General features: G+C 38.1%; 1 protein-coding gene across 1 annotated transcript in view; it reads right to left on the bottom strand.

The window, feature by feature from the left end:
* Positions 1-3590: 3590 nt before the first annotated feature.
* The window catches only part of rhag (Rh associated glycoprotein), a 14410-nt gene continuing 2225 nt past the window's right edge, over positions 3591-15775 (bottom strand). Inside the window, exons 2-10 of the mRNA XM_053488693.1 lie at positions 12746-12929; positions 12026-12176; positions 11387-11534; positions 9634-9800; positions 9261-9398; positions 8971-9092; positions 8437-8510; positions 7241-7314; positions 3591-5666 (exon numbers count right to left, since the gene is read on the bottom strand). Coding sequence (XP_053344668.1) covers positions 5595-5666; positions 7241-7314; positions 8437-8510; positions 8971-9092; positions 9261-9398; positions 9634-9800; positions 11387-11534; positions 12026-12176; positions 12746-12929 — 1130 coding nt within the window. The 3' untranslated portion in view covers positions 3591-5594. The remainder of the gene's footprint in view (positions 5667-7240; positions 7315-8436; positions 8511-8970; positions 9093-9260; positions 9399-9633; positions 9801-11386; positions 11535-12025; positions 12177-12745; positions 12930-15775) is intronic.

The raw sequence follows: 15775 nt of genomic DNA, 5'->3' as shown, positions 1-15775 counted from the left end.
TCTCTTAGCTCCCTAGTTATGTGCACTACATTGTGTCGGAAGAATGAGATTCTCCCGAGTGTCTAGTAGGCTACATCTCCACTAGGAGGCCATGTTAAAACCCTACTACAATTACGTAATTGTGTTCTTCTTCTACTAACTGCCCACAAAGTACATTTTTTTCATATTACCGCCCTCTATCTCTGTCTCGCTAAAGTAGTGCATAATAGTCAAACCTTGCCTCAGGAGTATTTCTCAAAGTATTTACATTTCAACCCCATTCTCAAAATAAATAAATACAATAGTTGCTAATAATAATAATAATAATAATAATAATAATAATAATTCATTTATATAGGCACCTTTCTTGTCAACAAAGGTTGCTGTCCAATCCACTTACTCACTCACTATATCCTGTATGCAGGGTCGCGGGGGACTGGAGCATATGGAGAGCAAGAGGGCTTGAGGCAGGGTACACCCTGTATAGGATACCAATCCATTGCAATAATCCATCGCAGGGCACACACACACACACACACACACACACACACACAAAAGTCAATTTGGGAATGCTAATTAGCCTACTCTGTGTCTATGGACTGTGGGAGGAAATCATGGGGAGAGCATGCAAAGCAGCCCCGATGTGAGAATCGAATCCTCGACCCTGGAGGTGCACAGTTACAATGCTAACCACCGTGCAGCCTCCGTCCAATTCAAACAAAACATTAAAAATTATGAGAGATTTGAGGACAACCTTACATTATGTGAGATATGTACTTCTGAATAAATGGGTGTTTGGACATGGAACAGAATTCCAGAGATGAGGAGCAGTGCGGCTAAAGACTCTAGGGCCCATGGTGGTCAGGTGGCCAAAGGGGTTGTGAAGAGGAGCCTTGATGAGGAAGAGTGAACAGTGCGAGAGGGGAGATTATTACGTGCTTTAAAGGTGATTTTTAAAGGTGAAATTTAAACTCCATACGGTATTTGATGGTGCCAGTTGATGGAGTTGTTGAAGGGTGTGGCCAATGTGATGCATTATACAGTAGGTATTCAGTTATGATATGGAAGTTGAAGTTTATAGAGGAGGGTTTTTGGTAGACTGGTTCATGTCCAGCGGGTGCATGTTTGAGAGTGGCAGCAGTGTGTGGGGTGAGGAATGGGTGGAGACGAAAAATGTTTCGGGGCTGGAGGTAACATGATCTGCAGATATTATTAATATGCTGTGTGGCACTGCAAATTGCAGAGTGACATTTATTAATTAAGGTAAACTGTATTTTGTCATTATGAAAACATTCTGTGATGTACAGTATGCAGCCTTTACATCTCTTTTCGTACATTTACAGCTTGGTATCCCTGGTGTAGTACTCAGCTAATGATATGAGGCAGTATTGTACAACAGTTAGTTTCAATCTGATTGGACGAGAGGTAAAAGTGGTGATAATGAACATTAACAGCACTAAATAGAATTAATATTTTAAAGTGGAATAAGTGGAAATATAAAGAGAAACCTGCAAAATGTACATGACTGTCCACCATCTTCGTGTTTTATTCTCCTCATCTAGTACCTGTAAGAATTTAAAGTTACTTTCGCATGTTAATTATACCAACTGCCAGCTCTGTCAGATATATAAAAGCAATATCATACTTGAGGTTTGAATGTGATATTGCTTAACAATGATATCGGTTTATGTAATCAGCCAGCTGAAAGAAAATCGATCAGTAAAAATTAAGTGACTATCATCTGATTTTGATCGTTGGCCGATTTATCAGAGCACCGCTAATCGGCAACGCGAGCAACAATGACCTAAGGAGGAAGAACTTTATAAAACAGGGAAATTAATTTAGGAGCACAGGCTGCTCAGAGTGGTAAAAAAGAGAGGCTAAAAATCTGAGTTGAGTAATAAGCAGCTGACTAGTAGGCGTTATTCTGTCAGAAAATATCACATTCTACTATGCAAATGAAGGACAAATCAGGGAGAGGGAGAGGGCAGTTTACTGTGCATTATATAACCATTTATATAAATGTAATCAATTTAAATATGTAAAATAAAATAATATTAAATGAAAATTTTATAAATATACATTTCGGGTGATTTTAAAACAGGACAGGTAGATAATTACTTGATTAAATAATGTAACACATGAATCACTGCAAATGCAGTAGGCTAGATTCAGTAATGTGGCTGTAAGTTGTAATTTTTCAGATATTTTTTAGATAATATTAAATAAGGAAAGTTCTGCTGCGTGGTACCATGTGATGGTTGGTGCTTGAACTGTGTTCTCAAACCCTTTCACTGAAATCTTTTATCAGTGTATGTGTGGTGTTTGTAGATACCACTATATATCATTATAGCAGATGATTTGTACTGTGTTAGTGGGGATCTGCTGTAATGCAACTATTGATGATTTGATAAAGTCTATTGTTTTCCTCTGAGGTATCCATCTATCCAACCATCCTTACATTTACATTTAGGCATTTGGCAGGCGCTTTTATCCAGAGCGACTCACATTTTTATCTCATTACACATCTAAACAGTTGAGGGTTAAGGGCCTTGCTTAAGGGCCCAACAGTGGCTTGTGGGGTTTGAACCTGGGATCTTCCGAACCGTAGTTCAATGTCTTAGCCACTGCCCCTGGCCTCTGGCCCATACATGCATCCATCCATCCATCCATACATCCATACATCCATCCATCCATTCCTTCATTCATTCATCCATCCATGCATCCATCCGTCCATCCATCCATCCATCCATCCATCCATTCTTGCATCATTGATGAATCCATTCATCCATCCATCCATGCATCCTTGATAAATCCACCCATCCATGCATCCTTGATAAATTTATCCATCCTTCATTCATTGCTTTAAAAAGAAGTTGCATTTCTGAGAACCCTGAACTTCTTGCACTCTGAAGACACACCAACTTATATTCTATGGGCAATTTGAAAACATCAACCAGCTTACACCCTAAGTCTTTGAAGAACTCGAACTGGAGCACATGGAGGAAACCCACCAGGCATAGACTGGAGGTAAGGTTTAATCCCTCAACCATGGAGGTGGGATGTTACGATGATCTTTATGTTGAGATACTGAAACCCAAAAATGCAAGCCGTACATGAAGTTCTCTCTTAACTGTACAGTACAGTACGTGTAGCTGATACATCCATTTTATAGACTCTTCCTTACTTACCCTACACTTTATCACTGTTTACCAGCTTTTAAACATGTCGGTATGTTAATTGCGTAGCTCTGCTGATAAAGCTCTCTTAAGCAAGTTCTGAGGCTTTTGTTCAAAGCCTTATCATGTTGGACTCTTGCTTTGCTTTTTAACCGCCCGTTCATGGTGGATTCAATTGTGTGGATAATTGTGTATTGACCTTGGCATGGTTCAAGTTGTGTTTTTTGGATTGTAGATTTGTTATTAATCTTTTTGCACATGGATCCACACACTATTGTGTTCATGACAAACCCTTTCTGAAGTGCTGCTATTACAAAAACATCTGCTTCTCATCAGGCCGCATTACACCAGTACATTCATTTCCTATTACATCATTTCCCATTGTGTTTATTTCTGAATTAACATTGAACACAAAAAACATTCTCTGAGTAATGCAGGAAAGTTGTATAAAAATTTATTAATGAAATAATATGACTAGTACATTTGCATCTTATTTTTTTTATATATTTTGCCAAGAATCCTAACTATGCAGAGTAAGTTATATCAACACACACACAAACAAAATGTTTAAATCATATAAGTCAGTCACCTATTTTTGATGTTGAATTTAGAATCAGGACCAAACATCTGAGTTCACTAACAACAACTGATTCAAATCATTATTAATTAAACTGTTGTGATGTCATTATGTTTAATTACCACAAAATGTGTATGTACGCTTGTAAAATCCCTTTCAGGCCACGACGAGGTTTTATTTTATCGTTCCGTCTGTTTTTATTCTCACTCTCTTACTCACTCATTCCTTATAGCGCTTATCATGTACAGGGTTACAGGAAGCCTGGAGCCTATCTCAGGCGACTTGTGACACAAGGCGGTGTACACCCTGAATAGGGTGCCAATCCATTGCCGCACACAGGCACACACACCTACACAATTGGTTGGAAACACCAATTAGCCTACCCTGCATGTCTTTGGACTGTGGGAGGAAACCCACCAAGCACGGGGAGAACATGCAATCTCTTCACATGTACACAGGAATCAAACCCTCGAGCCTGGAGGTGTGAGACCGCAGTGCTCACTAACTACTACACCTGGTACATGCCACATGGTAAAAACACATGTAAATTATTTTGTGTTAATATTATGAAGGGGGCCAGTGGCGGCTCCATCGGTCCAGGCTCTGGGTAAGTAATATCAGGAGGTCAGGGTTTCAAGCCCCAGCACCGTCAGGCCTCCACTGTTGAGCTTTTAACCCTGTCTGCTCCAGGGGGCGCTGTACCCTGGCCGACCCTGAGCTCTGACCCCAGCGTCCTAACTGGGATATGCAAAAAAAGTCATTTCATAATGCTGTAAGGTACATGTGACAAATAATTGAATATGTATACGGTATATATTTTAATACCTTGTCTGGGTTATATTTTGTGAGAAAAATATAATTGTTGATAATTGTTTAACTTAGTGAACTCAGAGATATGAACCTGACATGACCAACAGCAGAAAACGTGAATGACTGTGTCAAACATAGAATAAAGAATAAAGAAGTAAAATAAATGTAATTGTAAAGCATGCAGATAAAAATTATTTTACATAAACTGATCTGAGATCAGTGGCACAAGACAGTACAAGCTGTCAGTCTTGGAAAGTACAAAGGAAATCACAATATGCATAATGAAAGATTAAGTATAGCTAAACAACTTTTACAATTATTATTTTTGTTTTTAGTTGTTTTCTAAATATGATAAAATGGGATTCTTTAAAAAAAAAGTTTTTTGCTGCATAAGGTTTATGTATTTTTGTATGTAAGCACAGCACCATGTGTGTTTGTAAAATGAAAGTGTTTAGTGGAAGAATGCAGGTGTTGATTACTGAGCAGTGGTTGCACATTTATAAGAGTTCTGTGCTAGTGACCAGCTCAAATCACAAGACCTCAAAACATCTATGGCAGGGTACATGAACGAAATCGCTCTGTGAAAATTGCTGAGTTCCGATTAGGTAACTTGCACAAGGAAATTTGCAAGTTATCCAGGTATTATCCAGGTATCCGTCTAAAATGCACCTCTTGCCCTTCAATTCATGACAACTGATGGACAACTGGTAGTAATCCATGACGTCATGAAAAACAATGTCCAATCGTTTATTTAGAAAGTTCCCCAGAGCTGGTGTAACCACATGGCCATTGGTGTCAATGTGTTTACCAGTTGGAGACGATTTGGTGTGGAGCATCCAAGTTTAAAAGGATTTCCCACAATTCACACAATTCCTTTTAATCTGGGGAAATATTCTAAATTGTCCTTATACACTTTGACTTTGCACGCTGCTTTGCTGTTTGTCTGAGCTGCTTAAAAATCACTAAAGCTGTTCAAGTTCCCTGAGGTGGTTGTGGATTTTGGATTTGAGTTATGTGTGAAAAGCACAAAGTCTTTTTTAAGCAAAATTTTAAGCATCTCCTTTGTTCTTAGAGTGATCAGTGTGAGAAAGACTTTCCCCAGCCTCCTCTTCCTCAGGTACCTGCACATAAGAAAAAAAAAATCATGTTGATATTAATTGATAACACTGGTCAATATGATATTTGTCTCCTGGACTAAATACTTTTATTCTTATGTAATTTCATCTGCTGTTTACAACAATGATATCAATTTAATTTCATGTACAGTTTTAACAAAAATGAACTTTTTGTACTTGTTGTGGATTATGTCATAGACCCGTGGTTCTTAGTTGTTCTTCACTGGACCCTAGGCTTAAGGGACCAATTTTTTTTTTTTTGTTAGGTCATTCTCATTAAGTGATGGTAGGCCATAGCAAGAATGGATCCTCCAATTCACTGTCTACTTTGCACCATTCCCATAGATCATACTTTTACTTTTAAGGGCCTTTTAGCAGTGAATTAAAAACTCCAAACGGCAACCCAGAGCCTCAACGTCCTGAGCCACCACTGGACCCCTGGAGGACACCCGCCCTTATCTTAATAGAGAAGCAAATAACAGAAAATGCTGTTATTTAACTGGACATTGATTAGGGAAGCACTGGAAACTGACTAAGTGAAAATCAGCAACAAAACATTTTTAGATAGCATTCAAGTGTTGTTGATGCTGTTATCTCTTAAAAACCATACATGAAAGAAGCCTTAAGATTTCACTAACATGTTCAGCAATTAAAATGTAACAAAGTGTAATAGAATAATAATAAACGAATCCTGCAATCTTTAAGTAGATACAGTGGTACGTCAGCATACGAGCGGTGATTGGTGATATTGGTAATATTATTGGGAGGCTGGAACGGACTATCTGCATTTATTTACATCATTCATGGGAAAATGCATTTTTGCAGTATGAAATTTTGCCTTAAGGACTCACCTCTGGAATAGATTACATTTGTAATGCGAGATAGCACTGTATTTTGTTCCTAATGTTTAGATGGACAGCAATCTTCTTCTTTGTCTTTTGTCTTTTTCCTTTCATTTGTTGCACAGCAAATCAGTTGCCTCCATCTAACCCTATTCTCTGCATCCTCTTCTCTCACACTAACTAACTTCATGTCCTCTTTTACTACATTCATACATCTTAGCTGTATAGCAATACAAATTTAAATATTCACGTATCGTCTATAGTATATCCTGTACACAGGGTCGCGGAGGACCTGGAGCCTATCCCAGGAGACTTAGGACACGAGCCGGGGTACACTTTGGACAGGGTGCCAATCCATCGCAGGGCTCACACACATTACAGGCAATTTTGAAGCACCAGTTAGCCTAACCGGAACTGTGGGACCCAGTATGTCTTTGAACTGTGGGACCCAGAACCCGGGAAGTACCTGGAAAGTACCCGGAAAACATGAAAACTCAATGCACACAGAGACGGGAATGCAAACTCAATGTGATTGTTTCCTCCTTATTCATTTGTTCCAGTAACAGTTTTATCATGGTCAGAGTTGCGGTGGATCTGAAACGAGCTTCTCCTGTACACTGGGTGTGAACATCCTACACTCCTACATCCTTAGAGAAAACTTTAGGAGTCAGGTGACCAACATGGTTTCACCTTTCTTATCAATATTTACAATAATTAGTCGGTTTTTGGCGTTTTTACCTCCCAGTAGAGAGCGTCATCGAAGCAGTTCTGATCAGGTGGCTGTCCCCAAAATGGCAACTTCAGTATAAGACCTGTAACAGCACCAAATCAAACCAAGTGATTTTTTGAGCATTACTGTACTCCCTTACTCAGGTACACAAGATGACACACAACTACATTCATGCTAACAGCAAAACAGTTGAGGAAGCTTATTTCCCTTATCAATTTTTTTATGTGAACTGTTTGGCATACAATATTATACATTATTTGGTACAACACATACAATAATCAGACGTAACACATAACTTCTGTATTTTCAACTATTTACTAGTAAACTATATACAGATAAACAAAAGAATCATAAGGAAACAGGATCATGGGCATCCAGGTTTCATCTATGCCTTTTGGGAGCAAAGGCTAACACACCTAGTCCAATCGCACAAAAAAAGGTTAATGTAGCACAAATTGACTGATAAAAAATTCAATGCTGGCTAAGATAAAAAGTTATCAGAACACCCAGTGCATCACATTTTGCCACATATGGGGCTTAGCAAGCAAAGAGTTTAAATCCGGCCAAATTCTGCAGATCCCAATTTGATCAAACATCCATGGGATGTGCCGGCTCTGCTGCACAACCCAGAGCCTTAAAAGGGTCCCTCAATAACATCTTGGTGCCAGACACCTCATGACACCCCCAGAGGTCCCATGGAGCCATGCTCCAATAGACCAGAGCTGCTCCAGTGGCAGGGTAATTTAATGTTATGGCTGATCAGTGTATATCCCTTTCATGTAATTTGAATTATATCCAAATCCAGATTTTTCTATGCATGATATATAAAGTTTAATTTCCTCTAAATATCCAGGCATCACATTTAAAACTATATATAGATTGTTCATCTCTAAAAAGGGTAAAATAATAAGCATGACATAATAGCAATTAAATCATCAATTGTTCATTTAACATATAGAATTTTCTCAATTTAGAAATATTTCATGATAGAACGAAATATATTAACACAAAACAGTATTGTTTTTCTATGTAGAAAGTTTGATAAATTCAAATACTCTAATGAGCTAGCTACGCTTGACCATATCGTATTCTTTTTCAATGTATTATATTTCTCTTAAATATAACAGATTTAATTCGTAGTTTGCTTCGATCTGTACTTGCTATATAAAGACAGATACAACTGTGAAAGCCTGTAAGAACGCACCTGTGATGGTTCCACCAATGAGGGCAAAACCAAGAGATGAAGCTAAAGCAGCGGCCTGATAACTGGCGGAAATGCTAAACAAAGGAAATAAGGGGTTACATACTTAACGATACAAATGACAATGAGAATATACACAAAAAAACAATAGAGAGAAAGAATGAACAAGAGAGAACAATACAGTATCAAGAATATTTTTCTCAATATCATCTCTATGGCCATATGTTGCTGATTAACAGGATTCACACCATCATAAAGTTACATACATTGTACCAATTCAAAATTAAACGCTATTTTACTGTGGTCACGTCTGTGGCTATCAAACCCAATTCCTAATAAACATCTCTATGAGCCAGACTCAAATTCTATATTCCCACCTAAAACTTATTGATTTCCAAATTCCCAAATTTACATTTAGTTTCATCAGTTTTTGTTTATGCCATTCAGTCTCGTTCTTTCTTTGAACTGTTGGATTTCCCGTCTGAAATTATCTTATGGTTCAGAAAAACTGTTTTTGTGTTTCCGTGCAAGTCTTACTCTTTTTTTTTGCCAAGCGCTGCTGCTACAATGCCAGCCAGACCACCCAAAATCCCAGGCATGCCATGAAGGTTATGTACGCCGCATGTATCCTGAATTCCCAGGTGTGATGCAAGGATGGGCTACAGATACAACAAACAAAAGAGTAAAAAAGTGATCAAAATATACTTTTACTACATTTTAGCATAAACTAATATGTGAACTTCATGTTGACACTTGAAAAAAATTAAGCTGTTGTTTTAACTTTTGTTTAGAAAAGGTAACTTGTGTTTGTGTGCTCAGGTACTTACGGTGAGGAATTTGAATCCGAGAGTCGAAATGACTCCTGCAAAGACGCCGATTAACATGGCACCATAAGGAGCGATGCTCATATCAGCACATGTACCCACAGCAACTCCACCGGCCAGAGTCGCGTTCTGGATGTGAACCTGGCATGTTAAACAAACAGGGTGCTGTTATGCTCTCTTAATATTGTAGCACTTTTTAAAATTAAATACCCACTCATTTTGTGTTTGTGTTGTATTACAGTCTTTAGAAATATGATACTTTCACAATATTATCATGATACTAATATACAATTAACATTTAATTAACCTTTTTTTGTACAAGTTTTAATTTGCTAAAACTAATAACCAAAATGACTAGATCATTGGGTTGTCTCACCATATCCAGTTTGCCTTTCTCTTCTACCAGGCTTGAGGTAGCGTAGGCAGCGAGTGCACAGGCGGCCAGAGAGAAATAAGTGTTTACGATGGCAGTGAGCTGTGGGGTTCCAGGCTCGGCGATAGCAGAGTTAAAACTTGGCCAGAACATCCACAGATACACAGTACCTGTATACAGGAGAAATGCAGCACACTCACACTGTTATTTCATTGTTATTTTGTAATTTAATAAACTGAAGAAATGGGAACAAATGCTTTATTGTGACAGGCTGCAAAGTGTGGAAAGTTAGAATTTAAATATTGCTTGCTTATATCCAGTAACTTATAACCTTAGCAGCAACCTCATTTCCCCTCTCGTCTGTTTTAACCACTCAGCATTCAGCATCAGCAGTGTACTAATCTCTGATCTGATCATCCGTCATCATCTGCCCCTGTGTTTCACTGATATTTAGTCTCACCTTTATTTAGATTGTTTTTATGCTTGATTGATTTTTATGTCACTATGTGTCTTAAAACAAACAAACGAAAACATTTCTCTGAAACTAGTCAGATACAGGGACTGGACTAAAAATAAAAAAAAAATTGGCAAAAATTTGAGATGAAAAAGTCTGTCATGCTGGAGTACTATTCCTTAAGACCACCTTAAAATACAAGTCTACCTTGTTTGGAAGCAAAATATTAAGAAACTAGTCATGGCCCATGACTTTTGTACAGTACACCGCCTCACTGATCTTCTATGCCACTTTATCCTGTATTCAGGGTTGCGGCAACCTGAAGCCTATCCCAGGAGACTTAAGGCACGAGGCAGGGTACACCCTGGACGGAGTGCCAATCCATCGCAGGGCACACACACATACACACACTCACACACTACGGGCAATTTGTGAACGCCAATTAGCCTGACCTGCAAATCTTTGGACTGAGTACCTGGAGGAAACCCACCAAGCACTGGGAGAACATGCTCTAGAAAACTCCACGCACACAGAGACAGGAATCGAACCCGGACCCTGGAGGTGCAAGGCAACAGTGCTTACCACTACACCACCGTGCCGTTGACTTTTGTACAGTACTGTACTGTATATTTGATGCAAAAGTTCTATTCTGATTGACGTCTCTTTAAGGATGACACCACCTATTTCCACAAGGCATGATATCTGACCGAACGATTTGATAAGGATGAAACTTAAGTAAATCATGAACTCTGGCCTTCACATTCACCAGATCTCAACCCAACTGAACATTTATGGGAATGACACGTTATACAAAAATCTTACCAATTGTCTCCAATAACTACCTGGACTCCATATTAACATCAATTAACATCAACTGTTATACTAAACTGCCTGCCACCTAACACACAGTATGAATGCAGATCAATTCCTGCTCTCTGTTTCACCCAAATGAGGATGGGTTCCCTGTTGAGTCCGGTTCCTCTCAAAGTTTCTTCCGATTACCATCTCAGGGAGTTTTTCCTTGCCACTGTCGCCCGCAGCTTGCTCACCAGGGACTATCTGACCATTTTGATTCATGTACACTCACATTCCATACAGACTTAAATAATTCTTTAGATTGTGTAAAGCTGCTTTGCGACAATGAAAATTGTATAAAGTGCTAAACAAATAAAATAAAATTGAATTGAATTACCTACCATGATCAAAATACCAACTGAGGAAATATCTTTTGCCGAATAGGCACATTGATCATGTGGATGTTAAGTATATGATGTAGATGATAAGTGTGTCATGTAGACGTACCAATCATTGCGAAAAGATCAGAGTGATAAACAGATCCCTCATTGGTGTGGCCATTGCGAAGTCCTGGGCGATAAAGCATGCGAGCAACAGCAAGACCAAAATAAGCTCCAAATGCATGGATCGTCATGGAAGCACCAATATCAGATGCCTGGACACAGAGAAACATTTCTACATGACTCCTTACAGGTTTTATGTTATGCTTTTGAACCTCTGCAATACAGTTAATTATGTCTTTCTCAATTACTAAGAAAAAAAAAGAAATGCAATTAAATTAATTCATAAGGTTAGAAAAATTTTGCATTAAAAACTTTTAAAAAAGTTAACCTAAACTTTATAAGATGTAAACCTGGTCTCTTAATGACTACACCACAAAAAATCTTTAGCATGTGAAAATATCTTGGACATGGCAAATTGACTAAATATGTAATAATTGTGAGAATAGTAAGATAATTGGTAAGAAATAATTTCTTGTTTCATTTTTTTTTCTATTGTCAGATACTTGTGGCTTTTTTCTGTGACTTTTCCCACCATGGAAAAATCACAATAGATATGTAGAGAGAGATATCATTATTATAGTAAACAGACAGGAGGATAAAAAAAAATCTGACTGAATAATTGGGTAAATATTAAATTTTTTACCTTCAGTTTTTCAACAACAAGGAACTCATTAATGCAGAACGTGGTGATTTCCAGCAGGGTCATGATGAGCAGCTGCACTGGACTCGTCTTCCCCAAAACTGCGCCGAATGAGATGAGCACCGTCGCCGTGCTGAAATCTGCATTAATCATGCTGGGAAAAAAAATGAAGACAAGGAAGTAATGAAATGCCTAATTCAATTTATTGTATAATATCAATTTGTTTAGCTATACAATATACTATAATTTGCAACATGAATCAATCCATCGATCCATTAATTTATTTAGCCATACATGCAGAAACAAGTTCTACTGGTTTCACTACAGCATTCAAAGCACTAAAGAACTGCTGGATTTTCTATCTATGCTGATGACCTGGTAGCAAAAGTGTCTCTCAATTCATCTGCTGTTTACAATGATAAGTCCACTAATGTTACATACTTTAAAACATTATGTTAATGAGAATGTTGGATGTGTGGATGCACACTCCACCCAAAAATAGAATGTTTTGACCACATAGTTGAAAAGCAAAAACTAAACTTCCTACAAAGTTATACCAATGTGAAAATGCTCAATTAAATAGAAATAAAACCTTTTCCCCAGTCTGCACAATGTACTTTACTAAAAAATAAAACATTACCGTAATTGTTTCATCATATTACATTAAGAGATATTTTTTTTGCACTTGACACACCTGTTGTAGCATGATAGAAATGAATTTACCGTTCGATTGAAACCGGGATTTTATTATCGTGCATGTGAAAGATATTCTGTATCAGTAAACCCCACTGGAGGCCAAAGGCAGCGAGCAGCAAGTTCATGCCCACGCTGCTGAAGCCATATCGCTTAAGGAAGGTCATGAGGAAACCAAAACCGATGAAGATCATCACATGGACATCCTGAAACACTTAAAAATAGAAAATAGGAAAAAGATTAAAAGATTGTTTTGTTTTTCTATATTATATTCTCCTCTTACTGCAGTATTTTTTTTATTTGCCCAAAAGGTAATATTTTTAGGCCAAAGACTAATTATCCAACTATCATTATTAAAATGGAAGACATTTTTAAATCATTATGAAAAGGTAGGATAGTGTTAAACCTGGAGGGATAGTGCCCAACCATTACCTTTGTAGAAGAAAGAGATAAAAAAATGAAAGAATATCACTTGTTGAAGTTGCAGGGTCCCTTCAGGACCATGGTGCTACATAAAGCAACATAGAACTATTTGAGACTTTACATATCTAAAAATTATACTAAAAGAAACCAAAACTACATAAAATGCACAATCCAAAAGTGTGCAAACAGTGCAGGACAGTATGCAAAACAATGCAAAACAACGGGCACAGTTAAAAACAGTGCAGCACAGACGAGTACAAAATTCTATTGTGATTAAAGTGCAAAAACAAGATATTGGCAATTCATAGTCATCTCATTGTCTATAACGCTTTAACCTGTATACAGGGTCGCAAAGTGTCTGGAGCCTATCCCAGGAGACTTAGGTCACGAAGCGGGGTACACTCTGGACATGGTGCAAACCCATCGCAGGGCACACACATACACACACTCACACACTACGGGCAATTTGTGAACGCCAATTAGCCTAATCTGCATGTCCCTGGGCTGTGGGAGTAAAACCGGAGTATCCGGAGAAAACCCATCAAACATGGGGAGAACATGCAAACTCCATGCATGCAGAGGCAGAAATCGAACCTGCCCGGGAATTTGATCCAGACACTGGAGGTGCAAAGCGACCAATACTGCCATATATCAATAATAAATGCAATGAAAGTAAACAAGACATGCATAATGCAGATCAATAACATACAGCATTTTTAGTTTTTCAGCAGCTAGTTCAAGAATGTTTGTGCATGTGTATGTGTATGTGTGTCAGTCTAGTCCCTGGATATTGAGAAATGTGTTGGCTTGTGGATAGAAACTGTTGCACAGTCTGGTTGTGTCAATCTGTTTGCTTCGTTATCTATTTCCAGATGGCAGCAGGGTTAAGAGTGTGTGTAAGGACAGTGTGGTCATTCACAATGCTGGTGGCTTTGCAGATACAGAGTGTGGTATAAATGTCTACGATGGAGGGAGGAGAGACTCTGGAGATCCAAGAGGCATGCAGTAACCCTCTGGGTCTAAAATGGTACTAATTTGTGTCCGACTTTTCTTTTCAGCTCTTTTAGAACTGAAACTACACAGGAACTAGAATATAGGAATAACTTAATAACTAATCTGATGATTCTAAATAACACTCCATCAAGCATCTTCTTTTGATAACAGGCCTTAAGTAACCTCCCCAGAGATTGACAACGAACAATGAAATCGGAAGATCACTCTGCTTCCTCTGGAAACCTCCCAATTCCACTTGCTTTCTCCTGGAGGAATCCATTAAGCTCTGCATGTAATCAGGGGCCAGTGCTTTTGATAGCCCATCTGGTAAATATATCTAGGAAAACAGCTCAGAGCATGCTGGACAACAATCAGGACTCACCAGCTGAGTTGAAATAGCTTGTACTCTTACAATGGTTAAATTAGTTAACTTTTTTTGCAGGACGGTAAAGAAAATTTCATAGTTTACTTCGACAAGCTAAAAACATTAATGAATCATTTGCCTGTAATGTTTGTTTCCACTCATGCTCTCATGGTTAACTACATAACTTTAACTTTTGTATTTAATACGTCCTATCTACGGTTTATTCCTGCCTAGTGTCATTATAACTCTGCAAAGTTACTGCTGAAGATTGAACGAATGAATAACATTTGTTCGAAAATTCCTCATGCAGACCATGTGAGAAAAGCCGACATGTTAAACTGTGAACTTGTAGAACCCTGGACTTGCTAAAACTGCCCCTTGGCATTTTCCCACTAATTGTCCCTGGAATGATTATGCTGAGATAGAGACAGACTAAACAGGAAAAAAAAGACAGCTTAAAAAAAAATGTCCGAAATCTTATCACGAACACAAGTCACGAAAGAAGATATCTCTTCGAGATGGTGCCACCCTCAAAAACCTTCCAAAGTTTATTAACTGGTCATCTTGGTGCACAGTGACTGGACCAGTACTGCTTATTGTACTGAACCTTACTTTATTTATGTATTTTCAGCTGACGGTCAATCAAAAGTGTATTGATTTTCTAATCTAAATATAAGCTTTTTCACTGTCACTTGGTTGCGCTACAGCCCACATGAGAAGGACAAATTTGAATTTTGAAACCACTGAAAAACAGCTGCTATCTTTTATTCACCCAAATTCGAAATCAGGCTACATGATGTAAATGTACTCATGATCAAGATTAAGATTCTTATTGTTTTCCCAAGGAGTATCGAAAATTGATGACGAACCTCACCTAACACGTTGTTGCTATTCAATTTTAATAAGTAAAAGTTACTTAAATCTTTAACTCTAATTTAAGCTAGCCTGAGTTAGGGCACTATTATATGCATGATCCTTCAAGATGATTGTTAGTCAGTATTTTCATCCATCCAGTGGCAGATAATCCAATATGTGCTCTAATGCACATTACATTAGGTTCACTGAATATGAAAAACAACTTGGCTATTAAGGCCTAGCGTGAGACTCAAAGAGTTTCAACAGAATCATTTGTTTGCTGTCCATCATGCATAACACAACGCTTGATAAAAAACCTCAAAGGCTTTTCTTGTTGCCAAATGGGAAGAAGGTTTCTTTTTTTTCCTGCTGGATCTGCAGAGCAGGTCAATTACTTTCTATCAGCACTAATTTGACGCTCGATG

This window comes from Clarias gariepinus, chromosome 27 (genome assembly GCF_024256425.1).
Source record: "Clarias gariepinus isolate MV-2021 ecotype Netherlands chromosome 27, CGAR_prim_01v2, whole genome shotgun sequence".
Taxonomy (NCBI): Eukaryota; Metazoa; Chordata; class Actinopteri; order Siluriformes; family Clariidae; genus Clarias; species Clarias gariepinus.
The sequence above is the reverse complement of the archived record's forward strand: the minus strand, read 5'-3'. Positions and strand labels throughout refer to the sequence as shown.